Source organism: Mobula birostris, chromosome 1, assembly GCF_030028105.1.
Source record: "Mobula birostris isolate sMobBir1 chromosome 1, sMobBir1.hap1, whole genome shotgun sequence".
NCBI classification, from domain to species: domain Eukaryota; kingdom Metazoa; phylum Chordata; class Chondrichthyes; order Myliobatiformes; family Myliobatidae; genus Mobula; species Mobula birostris.
This window is the reverse complement of record NC_092370.1, coordinates 116,498,120-116,517,243: the sequence shown is the minus strand read 5'-3', so window position 1 is coordinate 116,517,243 and position 19,124 is coordinate 116,498,120. Positions and strand designations below refer to the sequence as shown.

Sequence of the window (19,124 nt, the reverse complement as noted above, 5' to 3'; positions counted from 1 at the left end):
CTATCACCTCTCCCGGTGTCCCTCCTCTTTCCCTTTCACCCATGCTCCACTCTCCTCTCCTATCAGATTCCTCTTTATTCAGCCTTACTTTTTTCCATCTATTCCCTCCCAGCTTCTGACTTCATCCTCTCTACCCCCACTCACCCTATTTCCCCCTCACCTGGGTTCACCTATCACCCTCAAGCTTGTAGTCTTTTCCCTCCCCCAGCTTCTTATTCTAGCTTCTTCCCCCTTCCTTACCAGTCCAGAGGAGGGGCTTCAGCCCAAAGTGTTGACTCTTTTTTTTCCATAGATGCTGCTGACCTGTTGAGTGCCTCCAGCATTTTGTTTGTGTTACTCTGAATTTCCAGCTTCTGCAGAATCCCTTGTGTTAAACCTGTTTATTTTCCCACAGGTGTTGGCTGAACTGCAGTGTGTTTACTGCATTTTTAGTTTTTATTTCGGATTTCCAGCATCTGTAGTTTTTATTTTCTGCTGCAAACATGGAGATAGTTGGAGAGGATTTCCTTTGGGATTTGGACATCTGTGAAATCTATATTGTGACAAGAACAACAATCCCAGTTTCTCCAGTCATCTATTTAATGAGATTCTATGAATAAATTACATAAATAGTATGGTTTGTGTGTTGAAATTAAAAGTGAGATCTTAAAAAAATGCATGGTTTTCCTTGTAAGCCTGTTGTAAGGTAGGATTATGTAATGCAATTATAGTCCTTATTGAAATTGCATCTAAGATTTTAAAGGTCTCTGCTATGGTTATATCATCAGCTAATTCAACTTCTGCCTCTCATGACAACGGTGTTTTTGAGGTTGGATATTGAGACCCTGGATAATTATTTGAAGTGAAATGATATCCAAGATTAGACATAGAAAATGGTGATTGAAAGTAGCTGCTTAGGTACTTTGTGGTGGTGAATTGTCTCTGGTTGACAGTTACTGAATTTATGATAAATTACTGTACTGCGCGATACCATATCATATACTTGGCTAAAGACCCAGCTCAAACGCATGCAAACTTTTCATTTGAATGCTTGCAGATTTTATAAACAATCTTCTATTCATATATATATAGAATAAAAACATGGATCGTTGAGTTGGTAAATTTTCAGGTGATGCACAAGATTGATGACATTGTGGATAGTATAGCTGATTTCCAAAGGATACAGTGTGATACAGATTGGTTGCAGATATAGGTGGAGAAATGGCGGATGGAGCTTAATATGGCCATGTGTGAGGCATTGCATTTTGGGAGATCAAATTTAAGGGGATGGTACACAGTTAATGTCAGGACCCTTAACCATGTAGATTTACAGTGGAATCTTGGGGTCCATTTCCATGGTTCACTAAAAGAGCTGCACGAGTTGATAGGGTGATAAATAAGGCATATGGCATGCTTACCTTTTTTTAGTCAAGAGTCAGGAAGTTATGTTGTATTTTTATAAAATTCTGGTTAGGTCATATCTGGCTTGGAGTATCCCATTAATTTCTGGTCATCCTATCATAGGAAGTATGTGGAGAGGGTGCAGAGGAGGCTATTTGCAAACTTGGGTTGTTTTCTCTGGAGTGATGGAGGTTGAGGGGAGAGTTGATAGAACTTAATACGGTTATGATGGAGTAAGACAACTAGTATCTTCAGGGTGAAAATGTTTAATAGTAGAAGGGTATTCATTTAAGGTGAAAGGAGGTAAGTTCATAGGAGATGTGCCAGGCAAGTTTTTTTACACCGTGGTGGTTGCCTGGAAAGCAGTCTCAAATGTGGTAGTAAAGGCAAATACAAAAAGGGGGATTTTAAGAGGCTTTTAGATAGACACATGAATGTGCAGAGAATGGAGGAATATGGATGTGTAGGCAGCAGAGACTTATTTAATAGACTTTTAATTACTAGTTTACTTAGTTCAGAACAGCATTGTGGAATGAAAGATTTGGTCCTGTGCTAAATTCCATGTATGGTGTGACACTAAGAATAGATGTCAGGTTGAGTCAGTGATGAGGAAGGTGAATGCAATGTTGGCATTCATTTCTAGAGGTATAGAATATAAGAGCAGGGATATGATGTTGAGGCTCTATAAGGCACTCGTGAGCCCGCACTTGGAGTAACGTGTGCAGTTTTGGGCTCCTTATTTTAGAAAGGATATACTGACATTGGAGAGGGTTCAGAGAAGATTCATGAGATTGATTCCAGGAATGAAAGGGTTACCATATGAGGAATGTCTGGAGCTCTTGGGCTGTATTCCCTGGAGCTCAGGAGAATGCGGGAGATCTCACAGAAACATTCCAAGTATTAAAAGACCTGAACAGATTAGATATGGCAAAGTTATTTCCCATGGTAGGGAAGTCTAGGACAAGAGAGTACGACTTCAGGATTGAAGGACGTCCATTTAGAACAGAAATGCAGAGAAATTACTTTAGTCAGACGGTAGTAAATCTGTGGAATTTGTTGTCACGAGCGGCTGTAGCGGCCAAGTGCATTCAAGGCAGAGATAGATAGGTTCTTGATTAGCCAGGGCATCAAAGGGTATGGGGAGAAGGCAGGGGTTTGAGATGACTGGAAGAATTGGATCAGCCCATGATTGAATGGCAGCGCAGACTCGATGGGCCAGATGGTCTACTTCTGCTCCTATATCTTATGGTCTTATGGACTTTTTCCTTAGTAATAGCAACGACACTCTCTTCTGCCCCCTTACATTCTTGCACTTCTGGCACCCTGCTTGTGTATTCCACGGTGAAGGATGACTCAAAATGTTTATTCAGTACATTTGCCAGTTCTTTGACCACAATTACTGTCTCCCCAGCATCACTTTCTAGCGGTCCAATACCTACTCTTGTCTCTCTTTTACTCTTTAAATATCTGGAAGAAGCTTTTTTTATGTATCTGCTTTAATATTATTGGCTAGCTTATGTTCGCATTTGATTTTTTTCTCTCCTTATGGCTTTTTAGTTGTCTTCTGTTGGATTTAAAAGCTTCCCAATCCTCTCCCTTCCCACTAATTTTTGCTCTATTATATGCCCTCTTTTTTTAGCTTTTATGCTGTGTTTAACTTCTGTTACCAGCCATTGTTGCCTTATTCTCCCTTTAGAATACTTTTTCATCTTTAGGATATATCTTAAATGTGCCTTCCAAATTTCCCTCAGAAACACCGGCCATTGCTGTTCTCCCGTCATCCCTGCTAGCATTGTCTCCTTCTAATCACCTTTGGCCAGCTCCTCTCTCATGCCTCTGTAATTCCCTTTCCTCCATTGTAACACTGATGCCTCCAATTTTAGCTTCTCTTTCTCAGACTGTAGGGTGAATTCCATCATATTATGGTCACTGCTTGCTATGGGTTCTCTTTACTTAAGCTCCCTAAGCAAATCAGTATCATTACATAACACTTAGTGCATTCAACCATAGGAGAGGAAAGGTACGTCGCATCCGGAGTTTCTCTGGTTAGCGGACAATTTCCCTCCACGCCTCTCTGATGTCGTGGGGAATCGTGTACCAGGCAAGTTACAGCAGTGGTTTGTGGTTTGCCATTGTCTTCTGCCGGGTGAATTTCCAAAGAGATCACCAGCTCGTAACCCAGCACAGATGGAAAGCGTGCAGGGGAGCCAGCTGGCTGGATTCAAATCTGGGACCTTTAAGCCGCTCTAAAAAGCCATTTCATAGCCATTTACAAATTCCTTCTCTTGGGATCCAGCACCAACCTGATTTTCCCAATCCACTTGCATATTGAAATCCCCCATGATTATCGCAACGTTGCCCTTTTTAAATGCTTTTTAAAAAGATCTCCCACTTATAATTTGTAGCTCACATCCTGGCCTGTATATAACTCTCATCAGGGTCTTTCTACCCTTGTGGTTTCATAACTTTACCCACAAGGATTCTACATCTTCAGATCCTAAGTCACTCTTTCCTAAAGATTTGATTTAATTTTTTTGCCCACAAAGTCACCGAACCCCTCTACCTAGTTACTAAGTCTTTTGATACAGTGTGTATCCTTCCTTTAATGTTAAACTCCCAACTATGATCTTCTTTCAGCCACGACTCAGAGATGCTCATATCATCATACCTACCAATAACTGTGCTACAAGACTATCTACCTAATTCTGTAGATTGCGTGCATTCAAATATCACCTTCAATCCTGTATTCACACACGCGCATACGCATATACACACAGTTGTGCAAAAAATTTTAGACACACACCCCCCCCCCCCCCCGGCTGCTTAAGACTTTTGCACAGTACTGAAGTAATCTCATGTATTGCCCTGTATTGCTGCCACAAAAAAAAATTGTGACATTCCCCACCCTGACCTGTCCTATACCCCTCCTGCAGTGCCTCATTCTCACCAATCCCAACATCCTTTGCTCCTGCCAGATTTACAAACTCGCCTTCTGCTCCACATTAACAAATACAGAATATACAGTCAACATTTTGGGCTGAAACCATTCATCAGTACTGCAAAGAAAGGTGCAAGATGTCAGATTAAGAAGGTGTCCAGTGGGGAAACAGTATAAGCTGGCAGATGACATGCGAAGCCAGTTGAGGTGGTAAGAAAGTGGGTGGGGGGGGAGATGAAGTGAGAAGCTAAGAGGTGATAGGTGGAAAAGGTAAAGGGCTGATGAAGAAGGAATCTGATCGAGTAGAGTTGACCATGGGAGAAAGAGAAGGAGGGAAATCAGAGAGACATGAGGGGGCAGGTGAATGGAAGGGGTATGAAGGGAGCCAGAATGGGGAATGGTAGAAGAGAGAAAGGGGAGCGGGGGAGAAATTACTGGAAGTTATTCTGGTTTCGCTCTTCCTTTTCAGTCCTGATGAAGGGTCTCAGCCTGTAATGTTGAATGTTTATTCTCCTCCATAGATGTTGCCTGACCTGCTGTGGTTCTCTAGCATTTTCTGTGTATGTGTTTTCACATTTTGTGGGAGCTTGTTATGGAAATTGGTTGTAGTATCACAGCAGTAACTATTGTAGAAAGTACAACAGAGGTTATAGAGAATTCTTTAGGGAGGTGTATTGAAATATTTTGGGTTTTTGTTTCTGCTTGAAGTTTATAAATTCACTCTCCAGTGTTGGATGCTATTGGGGAAGGGGTCACACTGTCCTATCCATCAACTCCTGTGAATGATTGAGATTTTGCGTACTGTATGTACAAAAAATCCTGGCATCATATAGTTGAACCCTTGACTTCTGAGATATCAGGAGTTAAAGACTATTTAATTTGAGCAGTAAAGGTCACATTAATGAATAAATATAATTTAGCAAGTGAATGGGTAGCTTCTTTCTTGGATTTTTTTTGAACCAGCTGTTTGTTGTGTTCTGGCCTACCAAATGAGCCAATGGCTGGAGTTAATGGCTCATTTGGATCTTAGCAGGAAGATAGTTTTAATTATGTTGATGGACAGTAGAGGAAACACAAGACCCAGAGATGAACTAAATAGATTAGATTATGAAGACACCGAGTCCTCTTTTATTGTCATTTAGTAATGCATGCATTAAGAAATGATACAATATTTCCTCCGGTGTGATATCACAAAACACAAGACAGACCAAGACTGAAAAAACTGACAAAACCACATAATTATAACATATAGTTACAACAATGCAACAATACCATAACTTGATGAAGAAGTCCATGAGCACAGTAAAAGTTCAAAGTCTCTCAAATGTCCCACATCTCACGCAGACGGGAGAAGGAAGAAAAGCTCTCCGTGCCGTGCCCAGCCACAATCGGTCTCTGAGTCATCCGAAAACTTCAAGCCTCCGAATCTGCTCTCCGACACTGAGTACTGAGCCCCATCTCTGTCTGAACGATTCGACCTCAATCTCGGTCGCCAACAGCAGGCAAAGCCGGGGATTTTGAGGCCTACCCTCCGGAAGATTCCCGACCATGCAGTAACGACAGCAGTGAATGAGCGTTTCAGAAATTTCTCCAGATGTTCCTCTGTGCTTCCACGTCCCTCTCCATCAACTTGGATAATCTGTGAGGAAGAAGCAAATTGGCAGCTCTTTTGACAGTATTAGTTAAACCTGATGTGGATATTGCATGCTCCTGGAGCAACTTTGAATCTATTATTACATTACCCAAATATACTGCATTACTGGAACTCCTGAAAGTAAATGTTTACAAAGGCCAGTCTAGCAGATTCTGAGAACCTGAAACTTATAGAAAGTGTTGGAAATACTGAAGATGAGAGTGAAGAGTTTCGACAGTAGGAGGGTTGGCAACTGGGTTTAAAATAATTCTTAGAAGAACCAGACATAAGGTGAAAATTTTTGACATGTTATCTGGAAAGCCACACTTGAAATGATGATCAGACCAGTGCCTGCAATGAAGAATTTGTATAAATGATTAAAAAGAGAATATTGCCAGGCCAAGGAAACAGCTACTAGGAAAGCCCCGCTAAGTGTTGGTATGGCCTCAGTCCTTTTTATGCTCTATCATTTCAAAATTCACCTTTCAGTAGGCAAAGGTCTTTCAAGAGAAGTTCATTGATCTTGAACCAATCAAAAAATAGCATTGGATTTTTTTTTGTTATAATTACATTCATTTGATGGATATCCAGTGTGAGCATTTTGAGGCAGGAATATTTCAAAAACATTGTATGAATTAGATGCCACACCAATTTGAGGCCCTTCATCGTGTATTTCTGGTACAGAATGGAGAAGCTACTTTCACAGATAACCCACCTGCTTTGAAATTTGAGTTTAGAAAGAATGCAGTAACTATGAGGAAAATTGGTGAGTGTTGGGATTGTTGAAAAATGATGAAAGGATAGGATGCATATTTTCAGGTGTAACAATCCCAGTTTTGAAATTCTGTCAGTTAATGATAAGACATTAAACTATTTGGGATATCCTTGGCATCAGAACCTTATGGGCACTATCTAAAATAGGAGGTGTTGTATTTAAGTATTTCTGGTAACCCTGACTACATGGTACCATATTTCATAGCTGAAGGTTGAATTTTAACAGTTCCAACAAAACTTATTGAAGTGATTGGTAAGTCACGCTACTACTCCCAAAATGCTAAATATTGCACAGTTATGAATATCACTGTCAAGCATGAGTTGTGCCACAAATCTCTGACAATAGGTGCTCATTGGCTCAGCTTCTTCCCAAGCTGCTGATTGTAAAGTACTCAATGTCAAAGAAATACTCAAAATACTCAGTGGCAGAGAAATAGAGGGTAATAGCTGGAGTATTATTCTTGGATTGCTGACAGAGAAGTGTAAGTTTCAGGAAGAAATTGGACCCATTTAATGCAGCTGTGATATGGAAATTAGCATGCTTGTGCTATTTGAAGTAAATTTATTTTGTGGTTGAGCTAAACACTTTATTGACATGATTGTGCATTTAAGTTCTTAGAGCACTTTTTTTGGTTTTGTCATGGACTGTTGCTGCTCCCATTTTCTGTACACTCCCTCACTCAAAACAGAAGAGGCTGAAACAACCACTCCAGGAGGTTGTTTTTGAAGTTTCTTTCTGAAACCCAAGTTTTGGTACAGTTTTTATTTGTGGACGATGAGCAAATACAAATATTATAATGAATGGAACATGGGTTATGGCTTGTGGAACTGTTGTGGTTGGCATTGTCATCCATTTTCAGACAAAAAACAGCTGTTTCTCACCATGTGTTTATGTATTTGAAGTGCAGAGCTTCATAAACTGACTGTCTTTGTCTTTTCATTCTCTAGATATCTAAATGCCATTCAGACTATGTGTCCACACATTCTTCGTTACCTGACCACAGCTGTGATCACCAACAAGGATGTCCGAAAGCGTAGGCAGGTCCTGAAAGATTTAGTAAAGGTCATCCAGCAGGTGAGTGCTTATATCTATTTGGTTATTTCTCTTAAGGAACTCCTTTTTTTTTTCCCCCCAGTACCCTAAATCAGGAAGCATCTCATTTTACTCTCATCCTTCAATCCTCTGCACTTTTCAGGCTTTAAAAATCCAAACTTGGCTCTATTAGACCCTTGACACTCCACAAGTGAGTTCATATTCAGACGGTTTTATTGTCAAATATATCAATGTGTGCAATGAAATTCTTTACTTGTCTGAAGTTCATAGTGTCAACAGTGTATCATCATCATCAGGTGCCGTGCCCAGTTTGAGCTTTGACTGCCATGGCCCACACACTCCTGTTTCGGGTCAAGTGGATCAATTCATTGGTATTCATTTCCAGTTCTCTGGCTACTGTCTCCATCATCATTTGTCTTTGTCTTCCTCTTGCTTTCTTCCCTTCAATCTTTCCCATAATTACCGTGCATTCTAACTCCTCTTTCCTAATCACATGTCCAATGAAGTTATGTTGCCTTTTCGTGATCTCATACATTTTCTCTTTTTCTGTTTGCTCTGTTCATGACATCCTCGTTAGATATTAATTTTGTCCATGATATTCTTTGCATCCTCCTCAAAAACCACATCTCTGCTGCTACAATTCGTTTCCTCATGTTACTAGATATTGTCCAGCATTCTGAGCCATATAACATAACTGGATAAACATAACATTTCAGTACTCTGAGGCAGGTTGTCATGCCTAGTTTAGTATTGGTCAGTATACTCTTCATTCTCGTGAAGGTGGCTTTTGCCATCCCTATTCTTCTTTTGATGTCCAAGTTGCACCTGCCATCTGATGTCACCCAGCTTCCTAAGTAGCAAAAGTTCTGTACTTGTTTTATGTCTTCCCCGTTTATTCTCAGCCTGCAGATAGGATTCTCCTTCTTTTTTGGATATCACTATACATTCTGTCCTTTTGCAATTGATAGATAGACCCATTTTTGCGCTTTCTTCAACAATTATATCAATTAAGTTTTGTAGTTCTTCCTCCGTACTTGCAATTAACACAGTGTCATCTGCATATCTGAAATTATTGATGTTTTCACTGCCAACTTTGATTCCCAAGATGAAACAATATTACAAAAAATAAGAAACATCTTGGGAATCAAAGTTAGCGGTGAAAACATCAACAGTGTATATGATACTAATAAATACAAGAGTAAATATAGATATAGTGAAGAGCACAAAATACCAGAATAGTACAAAGTAATTAGTAACATTGTTCAAGCTCAGTGCTCCAAGAGTCATAGTTTCATATACTATGTAACTGGGCCCTTCAACCTTCCACATTCATGCCAACGTTTTTGCCCATCTTCACTAATCCTATTTGGTCTTTTATCTTTCTTGTCTTGGCTATTTAAGTGTCATAGAAACATATAAAACCTATAGCATAATACAGGCCCTTTGGCCACAAAGCATGTCTTTACCTTAGAACTACCTAGGCTTACCCATAGCCCTCTATTTTTCTAAGCCCATGTACCTATCCAGGAGTCTCTTGAAAGACCCTATTGTTTCCAACTCCACCGCCGCTAGCAGCCCATTACACACACTCACCACTCTCTGGGTAAAAAAAAACTTACCCCTGACATCTCCTCTGCACCTACTTCCAAGCAGCTTAAAACTATGCCCTCTCGTGCTAGCCATTTCAGCCCTGGGAAAAAGCCTCTGACTGTCCGCATGATCAATGCCTCTCATTATATTGTACACCTCTATCAGGTCACCTCTCATCCTCCATCGCTCCAAGAAGAAAAGGCCGAGTTCACTCAACCTGTTCTCATAAGGCATGCTCCCCAATCCAGGCAACATCCTTGTTTAGCCCCCCGGCCAGCCTCAGGGTCGCTCGGCTCGCTGTCGTCTAGGGAAATAGCCCTCGGCCCCACCAAACTGGGTAATAGTTTGTGTGGATGCTGTGTGATGTACCCCACCCCGCCCAAATAACAGACAATACACCAGATACGATTAAATGATTTACAGTTTATAGATATTACTGGGACTATATAATTAATAGAGAATAAAATATAAAAGGAAAATAAAAGGCGCCACACTTATCAAAGTTCAATCTCTTCGTGCACAAAAAAGTTGGAGTTCAGGACCCTTCTTCTTCACCCTGCGACCCCTCGGACCGCCTCGACCAGCCACCTGGGGCCAACAATGGTGGTCGACCAGATGCTCCACACAAGTCCGTCTCCGTCTCCCTTCCTCGCCGAACGGCCCACTTAGGGTCCGACCCCGTTAGCGGACTCACAGCACCTGGTCCATTCTCTCTCTCTCTCACCCGCCTTCTGCCCCAAAACCCCGCGCATACAGTATCTTCAAATACACCAAAAACATAACAACTATCCCAATTGGTTCATTCGTCCTCATATCAATAGATAATACAAAACAAACTGCTAGTGGGAAGGGCTTTCTCAGTGTTTAATATAAGAAAGAAGCATTCCTAAGTATAACATAACAAAGAAGCCATTTTAATTAGCCTACACAGTAACATAAAAGACGAAACCCCCTTACACTCTCCCCCCACCAAATAAAGTCATGTCCTCATGACTTATAAATAACTCGCCAACCAGTCCTGCAGACACACAACACACACATACACAGATACACACAGTGACAGTGCTCCCCAAACAGTGGACCTTACACCCGTCCCATGGGCGCTACATAGGCCAACCTATCTGGGAGCTTCTTAACCCTCCGAGACCTCCGTACCCCCTCACCTAAACCCAAAGGGCTCAGACACTACTAGGGATACCTCAGGCCTGCTTGCCAACTCCTCTCTCACATTACAGCTCGGAGCCCCCTGTCCTGTGTCCGGGGCCCTGCTTCTTTTCCTTCCTGATCCTACCGTAACTCAGACTGCCCACAGCTAGCCCTCCCCACTACACCTGACTCAGTGGGAGAAGGGCCAAAGGTCTCTTCCTCAATCACGGGGAAGTTAGTGAAAGGCAGCATGTACCACATGTGCAGCACATCATCCTTGGAATCCGTATTCTTCCTCATTCCCTCGATCGGTAGCCGCTGTTTAAGTTTCTCCAAACTGAAACATTTAGCTGGGGCTACCCCTTCAGTCTCCTGCAGTCAAGACGTCAGCTTCTTCGGGGACTCCTTCAACTCTTGCCACAGCCTCAGCAGGTCCGACTCGGAGTTCTTGGCCATCTCAATCTGGGATGCAGTTACCCCACCAGCTTCTTCCACCCTGACCTGAAAAGCAGCAGTTAAAGGATGTTCAGCCTCCAGTTTTTTCTTCCTGATGATGCCTTCCAGGTCAACTTTCAGTTTTTCCAGTTAATTTAAACTCGCAATAGTCACCTTCAGGTTCCGTTCAAGCGTCCACCTCCCTTTTCCAAGACCTGTCCTCCATTTCTTCACCTTCTCGGGAGTGTAGTCAAACTCCCCTCCCTGGGCTCTCAGTTTTCTGTTGGCCTTAGTCAGAACACTTCCTTCCCCAAGTTGTAAGTCTTCCAATCTTTTCTGAATCGACGTCTTGAGTTTCTGCTGATCCCTTCAAAGGTGAGTCATTGTTTCTTCTTGCTGGATTAATTCATCAGTACATGACCGCAGTGTCGGCTCAGAATTCTGTTGCTCCATCTCCACGTTGACGAACGTGAATTCCAAGTCTGCATGGTCGTCCCCCAAGTGCGGCACTCAAGTCTCCGGCCGGCATTTCTGAGCGCTCAGTTCAGCGGTGCAAATCCCCTCTCTCCCCTGTGTCTCATTCAGATTGACGACCTGGGTTTCCATCCCCAGGTCCACCACCGTCGGTTCCAACACCAGGAAGTTCAACTGGTATGTCAGGTCATTTTTCTCACACTGCACCAAACACCTCCACATTTGACACTTCGCTTCTGTCACCCGGGCTCAGCCACTCGCCTGGCTTCATAGTCCCCCCAGGCGAATCCAAGCTTTAGGTGGTCATCCACATACACCAAAACTCCACACACCTTCACTTCCCCCATGCTCTTTCTCATGCCCTGCGGGAAGGATGCAGGGGCTCTGGATATGCCCTTGGGCATCTTTTCGGATCGGAAGAATCCTAGGGAACTAGTAACGGCCATCTTCAGCTTGACAGCCACATTCCTCGGGATCTGGCAACATCCACTCCTCAGATCTAGCACATTAAACCACGTCACATAATCCACACACACGCTGCCTCCATCTTCCCCGGCGCCAGGGTCCAGTTGCCATGACCTCCCTCTCACTGAGGTGTCTTCAGCGGTCAACTCCCCTCCCTCGTGGTAGTTGGGAGCATCTACTAAGAGGGTCTCACCCTCAGCTACTTTCCCCAAGCCGTTCCACCACTGGGTCTCAATACCGGCTCAAGGCTGCTACACACATCCTCAGAAGCAACTTGACACGCTGGGTGCCCAGACAATGCCCCCATGAACTCCAGAGTCATTAACCAATCATCGTCTTCTGGATAACTACTGCCACTAGTACCCAAAGTCTCCGGTGCCCTTGCGGTTGTCAAGGGTAAATGCTTCAGACACCGGTTGTAAAACGAACTGTACAACAACTTGACCTGCGCCCTGGCGTCGAGGATGGCTTTAGCATCGCTTCCCTCTAAGCCTTCAGGAATAGGGTCTTTTCCTTGCGGAACTTCATTGGTACGTTTCTAGGAACGTGCTTCCCCAGAGACCCCAAGCCGTTCCCCCACTGGGCCTCCACTAAGTTTCCCGACACCTCTCTGATCAGCTGAACAACTGAAGGACCCCCTGAAATGATCCCCCTGGCCTTGCAAGCAATTTAGCTGCCCTCTTAGTCAGAGAAAACGCACTGAAAACTTTCCCCCCCTCTTTCAAATAACTGACAGCTGTCACTATGGTGTAAGTGAACCTGACAGCTCTAACACCGTCACCAGCCCGCCTACTCAAAATTTCAACCACTCCCTGTCGCTCTCCCTCAACCGAGCACTGCCACTCATCTAACAACTGAGAGATCGCTGCGCCCACGCCTTGCACGCCTCCACCCCTCTTGGGGTGGACACTATCCCAAATGCCAAGCAGAGCCTGCCAGAGCTAGAACATTTATTCGTGCACACTACCTCCAAATCAGACCACTCTTTCCTCTCTCTCCCAACAGCATAGACAGCCCCGAGTGCTACCTCCCAACTCGTCAATGCCAGCCTGAACTCGAACAAAGACCACACCCACCACGCATACAGCAATAACCAGCAAATAACCCACAGAGACACACATTACAGATTTAACCAGGGCACCCACACAGCATACCAGTAGACCCAATCCCGGACAAAAACCCCCACAATGTAGCCCCCCTGGCCAGCCTCAGGGTCGCTCGGCTTGCTGTCGTCTAGGGAAACAGCCCTCGGCCCCGCCAAACTGGGTAATAGTTTGTGTGGATGCTGTGTGATGTACCCCACCCCACCCAAATAACAGACAATACACCAGATACAAGTAAATGATTTACAGTTTATAGATATTACTGGGACTATATAATTAATAGAGAATAAAATATAAAAGGAAAATAAAAGGCGCCACACTTATCAAAGTTCAATCTCTTCGTGCACAAAAAAGTTGGCGCTCAGGACCCTTCTACTTCACCCGGCGACCCCTCGGACCGCCTCGACTGGCTGCCTGGGACCAACAACGGTGGTCGACCAGACGCTCCACACGAGTCTGTCTCCATCTCCCCTCCTCGCCGAACGCCGCGCTCGGGGTCCAACCCCGTTAGCGGACTCACAGCACCTGGTCGACTCTCTGTCTCTCTCTCTCCCACCTGCCCCAAAACCCCGCGCATACAGTATCGTCAAATACACCAAAAACATAACAACTATCCCAATTGGTTCATTCGTCCTCATATCATTAGATAATACAAAACAAACTGCTAGTGGGAAGGGCTTTCTCAGCGTTTAACATAACAAAGAAACATTCCTTAGTATAACATAACAAGGAAGCCATTTTAATTAGCCTACACAGTAACATAAAAGATGAAACCCCCTTACACTTGTAAATCTCCTCTGCACTCCTTCTATGGTTTCCACGTCCTTCCTGTAGTGAGGCGACCAGAACTGAGCACAGTACAGGTGTCCCCTGCTTTTCGAATGTTTGCTTTACGAAACCTCACTGTTACGAAAAAAAAAGGCAGCGCGATAAAAAATTCAGGCGAAAAAAACCAGCGCGCGATAAAAGGCAGCGCGCGTGCCCGAGCAGCCGCTCTCCCCCGGATTTGAAACTGCATTCTCACCGGCATTGCTTAAATACGTGCCTGTGAGCAACCGTTTGCAAGATGAGTTCTTTGGTGTCGGAAAAGCCTAAAAGAGCTCGTAAGGGTGTTACACTTAGCGTAGAACTATACATAATTAAGCGTTTCAATTGTGGTGAACGAATTGTGGAGGACTAAATGAGTTTGGCTTGTGGAAGCTGACGGATGATGTTGAAGAGGTTTTGACATCCCTTGACCAAGAACTGATAGATGAAGAGCTGATGCAATTGGAAGAGGAAAGGATAACAATCAAAACCGAATGCTGTAGCGAAAGTGAAGCAACTATGTGAGATTTTTGCTGCTTTGATAAAGTTTGACTTTAATTTTGAAAGGGTACGTCGGTTTAGGGGATATTTGCAAGATGGTTTGAGTGCTTACAAGGAACTGTATGATAGAAAAATGTGCAAGGTTCAGCAGTCAAGCAAGCCTTCCACATCAGCCACAGCAGACGACGAACCTCGACCTTCGACATCGAGGTGAGCAGTCATAGGAGGAAATGAGCTGCCTGCTCTAATGGAAACAGACGACGAGATGACACCCCAGTGTCCCACTACCGCAACACCCAGGCCACGGACAGATACTGTACCGATTCACGGAGAATGCATAGACGACGCAGTCGGAAATCGGCACTGATCTGGGCCAACAATTATGTGCCGGGCAGCACCTAGTTAATTAGCATGTTTATTTCGGCTTTTTTCTTGAAGATGTGCTGTGTGTCTCCCGGCTACCGCTGGACCCCGGCATGTTTCGCGGCAATGTATCGGTCGGCAGCCTGGAGGGTGGGGACCACTGTACCACCCCAGCCTGCGACGACTCAGTCTAACACACCATCATCAATGTGCTCTGCGCTGTCTTCCCAATTCCAGTAAGTGATACTGCACTGTACATACATTATTTCTATTTTATATCGGCTGTGTATTTTTACGTGTTATTTGGTATGATTTGGCAGCTTCATAGCTTAAAGGTTACTGGAGAGCGGTTGCGCCGTGTTTTTGCCAACAGCACTTGCGTGAGATTTTCTGCCGACAGCGCTTGCGTGAGATTTTCGCTACGGAGAACAGTGCAGTAATGATTGTGGAAAAGTATTTCTACTTTATATAAGCTGTATATTTATTATATCATTCCTGCTTTTACTATATGTTACTGTTATTTTAGGTTTTATGTGTTATTTGGCATGATTTGGGAGGTTATTTTTGGGTCTGCGAACGCTCACAAAATTTTCCCATATAAATAAATGGTAATTGCTTCTTCGCTTTACGACATTTCGGCTTACGAACCGTTTCATAGGAACGCTCTACCTTCGGATGGCGGGGGAAACCTGTCCTCCAAGTGGTGTCTGCTGAAGTGCTTCTTAAATGTAATGATGTGATTCCAGCACCGCCTTTTGAGAGTGCATTCCAAATATTGGCCACACTGTGGAAACAACATTTTTCCTTCAAATGTCATTTAAAACAACTTCCTCTCACCTTAAACCCATGCCGCCTTGTTTTTGGGGATCAGAACTGCAAACAGAATTCCAAATGTGACCTAACTAAGATAAGAACCCAACTCTTGTATGCTACGCCCCATCCTCTGAAGGCAAGCATGCCATATTGTCTATCTTCACCACCCTATCTAGCTGTTTTCATGGAATTATGAAATTAAACTCCAAGATCCTTATTTATCAACATTCCTAATGTCTTATTATTTACTATATACAACTGGATCCACCTTCAGGTTTTCCTGATTCAGTCCAGATGAATGCACTCCAAGTCTTCCAGGTCTGTCTTTAAGCAGTCACTTACTTCCCAGTCCAAGTATCTCCACTTCAGGAGCCTCAGGATCAATCTGTTGCAGCCATTTACCTCAGAGGCATGGTAAGAGAGCTGGGCTGCAGGTGAGACTGAAACAGTGCATGTTCAAGTCCCTGCTCGCCAGCACATTATCAACTAACGTACAGGCTGTTGAGAACAAAGTTGATTGAGTAAGAGCAGGGCTGGCCTATCAAAGAGAATTGAGGTACTGCTGTGTGCTATGTTTCACTGAAACGTGGTGTACACCTACTTCACCTGACTGTTCCAAACAACTTGAGGGCTAATGTATTCACAGGATGCATCATACAACATCCTCAGGCAAAGTTAGAGATAGAAGGGTCTGCTTCCTGATCAGTTCTTTCTCATGTTTGTATATGTCAATCCTGGTGAGTTCCTGATCAACCATCTTGGAATATCTATAGATTAAAGGTTAGCTTTATTTACCACATTTTCATTGAAGCATACAATTAAATGTGTCATTTATATTAATGATCAACACAGTCTGAGGATGCATTGCGGGCAGCTCGCAAGTGTCACTGTGCTTCTGGCGTCAACATAGCTTGCCCACAACTTACTCACCCATACGTTATTTTAATGTGGGAGGAAACTGGAACACCTGAGGAAACCCATGTAGTCACAGGGAGAACTTACAAACTTCTTACAGACAGTAGTAGGATTTGAACTCTGATCACTGGCACTGCAAGGTGCTAGCCCCTCTGCTACCGTGACATAATCCAACAATAAAATGTCACTTATTCTACTCGCCACGGGAATTTTAATTCAGCTGTCCTGAAGGCAGTCTACATCTCATTTCAGGTGGACATGAAACCTGCACTAATGAACTATACTCTGTGGTCAACAGCCTTGAAACAGAATACCCTGAGGCCCTTTTCGTCATTGCTGGTAACTTCAATCAGGCAAATTTCAAGAGAGTGACACCAAATTACTGCCAGCATTTCTCCTGTTTACCAAGTATCCACCCGCCCTTGACCATTGCTGTTCAAACACCAAAGGCATCAATAATCATTCCACGGTCACAGTCACTCAGATCACATTTCTTTCCCATTCTGATGTTTGGTCTAAGCAACAACTGAACCTCTTGACCATATAACCATATAACAATTACAGCACGGAGACAGGCCATCTTGGCCCTTCTAGTCCGTGCCGAATATCTGTATGCTTTTGTACTTTCAGCTGCTGTTAAATGATTGGCTGATTAGGTATTTGCATTAATGAGCTGGTGTACCTAATAAAGTGGCAACTGAGTATCTTTGACATTGATACTCATAAGAGTATGATATTTCTAACTGCTGGATAAAAAGACTAGGAGTGTCTTGTCTTGATATGCCTTCAATGCTCTGAAGCCTGTCATTAGCTCGCATCCACTATAGAATTGTTATGAATAGCTATCAGTCCTATCTATGCCTCTTATATTTTTGTAAGCCTTTGTGTTCATCCCTCAGCCTCATGCATTCCAATGAGAATAAACTTCACCTATTCAGTATCTCCTCTATCTACAGCCCACTATTCCAGGTAATACCCAGTGAATCTCTTCACCGTTCTTTCTGTTTCCACTATATTCTTTCTGTGAGGTGACCAGAATTGCACATAGTGCAGCCTGACCAATGTTTTGTACGGCTGCAACATGATGTACCCATACTCATTGCTTCTGCCTATACAGGCAAGCATATATCTCCTTGTGTTAGCACTTTCAGGGAGCTAGGGATTTTGTACCTTAATGTCTCTGCGTACGTCAAACGTGGTGCATGATGAATTTTATAAGAAACGTTTTGATAAGAACCTGAGCTGGTCTGAATGGTCTAGGTTGTTGAGTTGCTGTTTCTAGTGGTCAGTAAAGAAAGAGGAACATACAGATGTTGAAATCATTGGAACTGTGGAGAGTCCATTGTCAGTCCTGTCCTTGTAGCAACATATCAATCAAAGTGTAGGGCAAGGGTGGAAGGATTATGAATCTTGAGGATATTTTGGGAGTCTTGTATAGAGCAGTGCTTTTTGGAAACAATAAATGTACACATTTATGTTGTACAGAATTGGAACTGTTTGAGGAAATGAATGCTGTTTATTTTCTGCAGCAGGCTGAATAGTAAGGAAATAATGTACATACTTACACTATGTAATAAGATTAAAATGCAGCAAATGTAACCTGAAGGCTTGATGAAAAATTTGTTGTTGCATTCCTCCTTGTGTATGTCTGCTTGAAGTGCTTGGAACAAAGGACAAAGTGCATAGTTTGGAATTCAATTTTTTTTGTCTCACCAAGATGCCGTGCTGAGAATTATACTTCAAAGCCACATTGGCATCTCAAAATAGGTGAAGATACATTATGAATATTGTTTGCTGTCAACTTTGTAGACATACTGGAAGATTTTGGTTTTCATTTGTAAAAAAAAACAGAGGATCCAAGTTGCATTTCTAATAAAAAAGAATCCACTGTTATGAAAGGAAATGTAAAACCTGAAGGAAATCCTTCCAAGTGTGCCAAGTGGGAAATTCATTACTTTTGTCGTATTTTGACATTCTCGATATTTGTGAAGCTTTGGGCAGCTCCTAATAGCATGGAATAGGAACAGTTATAAATGCAGAAACCTCTCATTCAGCATTCTAGTCCACTAGGACCCCTATTTTTTTTCCAGCGTTTATTACCTTACTGCTAGTTATAATTTGTATAATTGTCGTTTCTATTCAAGATTTAATGAAATTGCCCTGAAGCATCTCAACCTACCCACCTGATTCATCTTCTGTTGCTTATCAGTAATGTTTGCTTCGCTGGCTTAAGTTAGCTTTTGATCTTTTTCAAGGATGTCTCTCGAAGATCATTTCATGTGTTTGAAAATTCTCCTTTCTCAGTGTTTTGAGCTATATCTGTGACAAAAAAATTGATGTAGGACTTAATTGTTTTTGTCTTCTCTCAGTGAGATGGCTTATAATGGAAACGTATGTATATAATACCTATAACAAAATTCTGTGATGCAATCTTATCTGACTGCGTGACTGTTAGGCGTTGTAATAATTGTTGTAAGGTTAAAAGGTAACACAAATATAGAAATGTTATTAGTTAAAACTATTTGCTAGATTTTTTTTTATACAGACTAAACACTCTGTTAACTACACAGAATAATAACAAACTAAAATATATCCTGAAAGGCTGAATGTTGTTATGATACGTGGTTCTTAAACTGCTTGACAAAGGAAGAGTCTGGACATTTAACTGAATCTTTAGATTCAAACAAACAAATCAAGAAGTTAACTTTGTGAAGATATACCCAAGCCCAAAAC

The 19,124-nt window shown here is 42.7% G+C and overlaps 1 protein-coding gene across 1 annotated transcript in view; it reads left to right on the top strand.

The window, feature by feature from the left end:
- The window catches only part of LOC140204096 (eukaryotic translation initiation factor 3 subunit E-A), a 210,396-nt gene that overhangs the window by 95,801 nt on the left and 95,471 nt on the right, over positions 1 to 19,124 (top strand). The window contains exon 8 of the mRNA XM_072270472.1: positions 7,674 to 7,800. Coding sequence (XP_072126573.1) covers positions 7,674 to 7,800 — 127 coding nt within the window. The remainder of the gene's footprint in view (positions 1 to 7,673; positions 7,801 to 19,124) is intronic.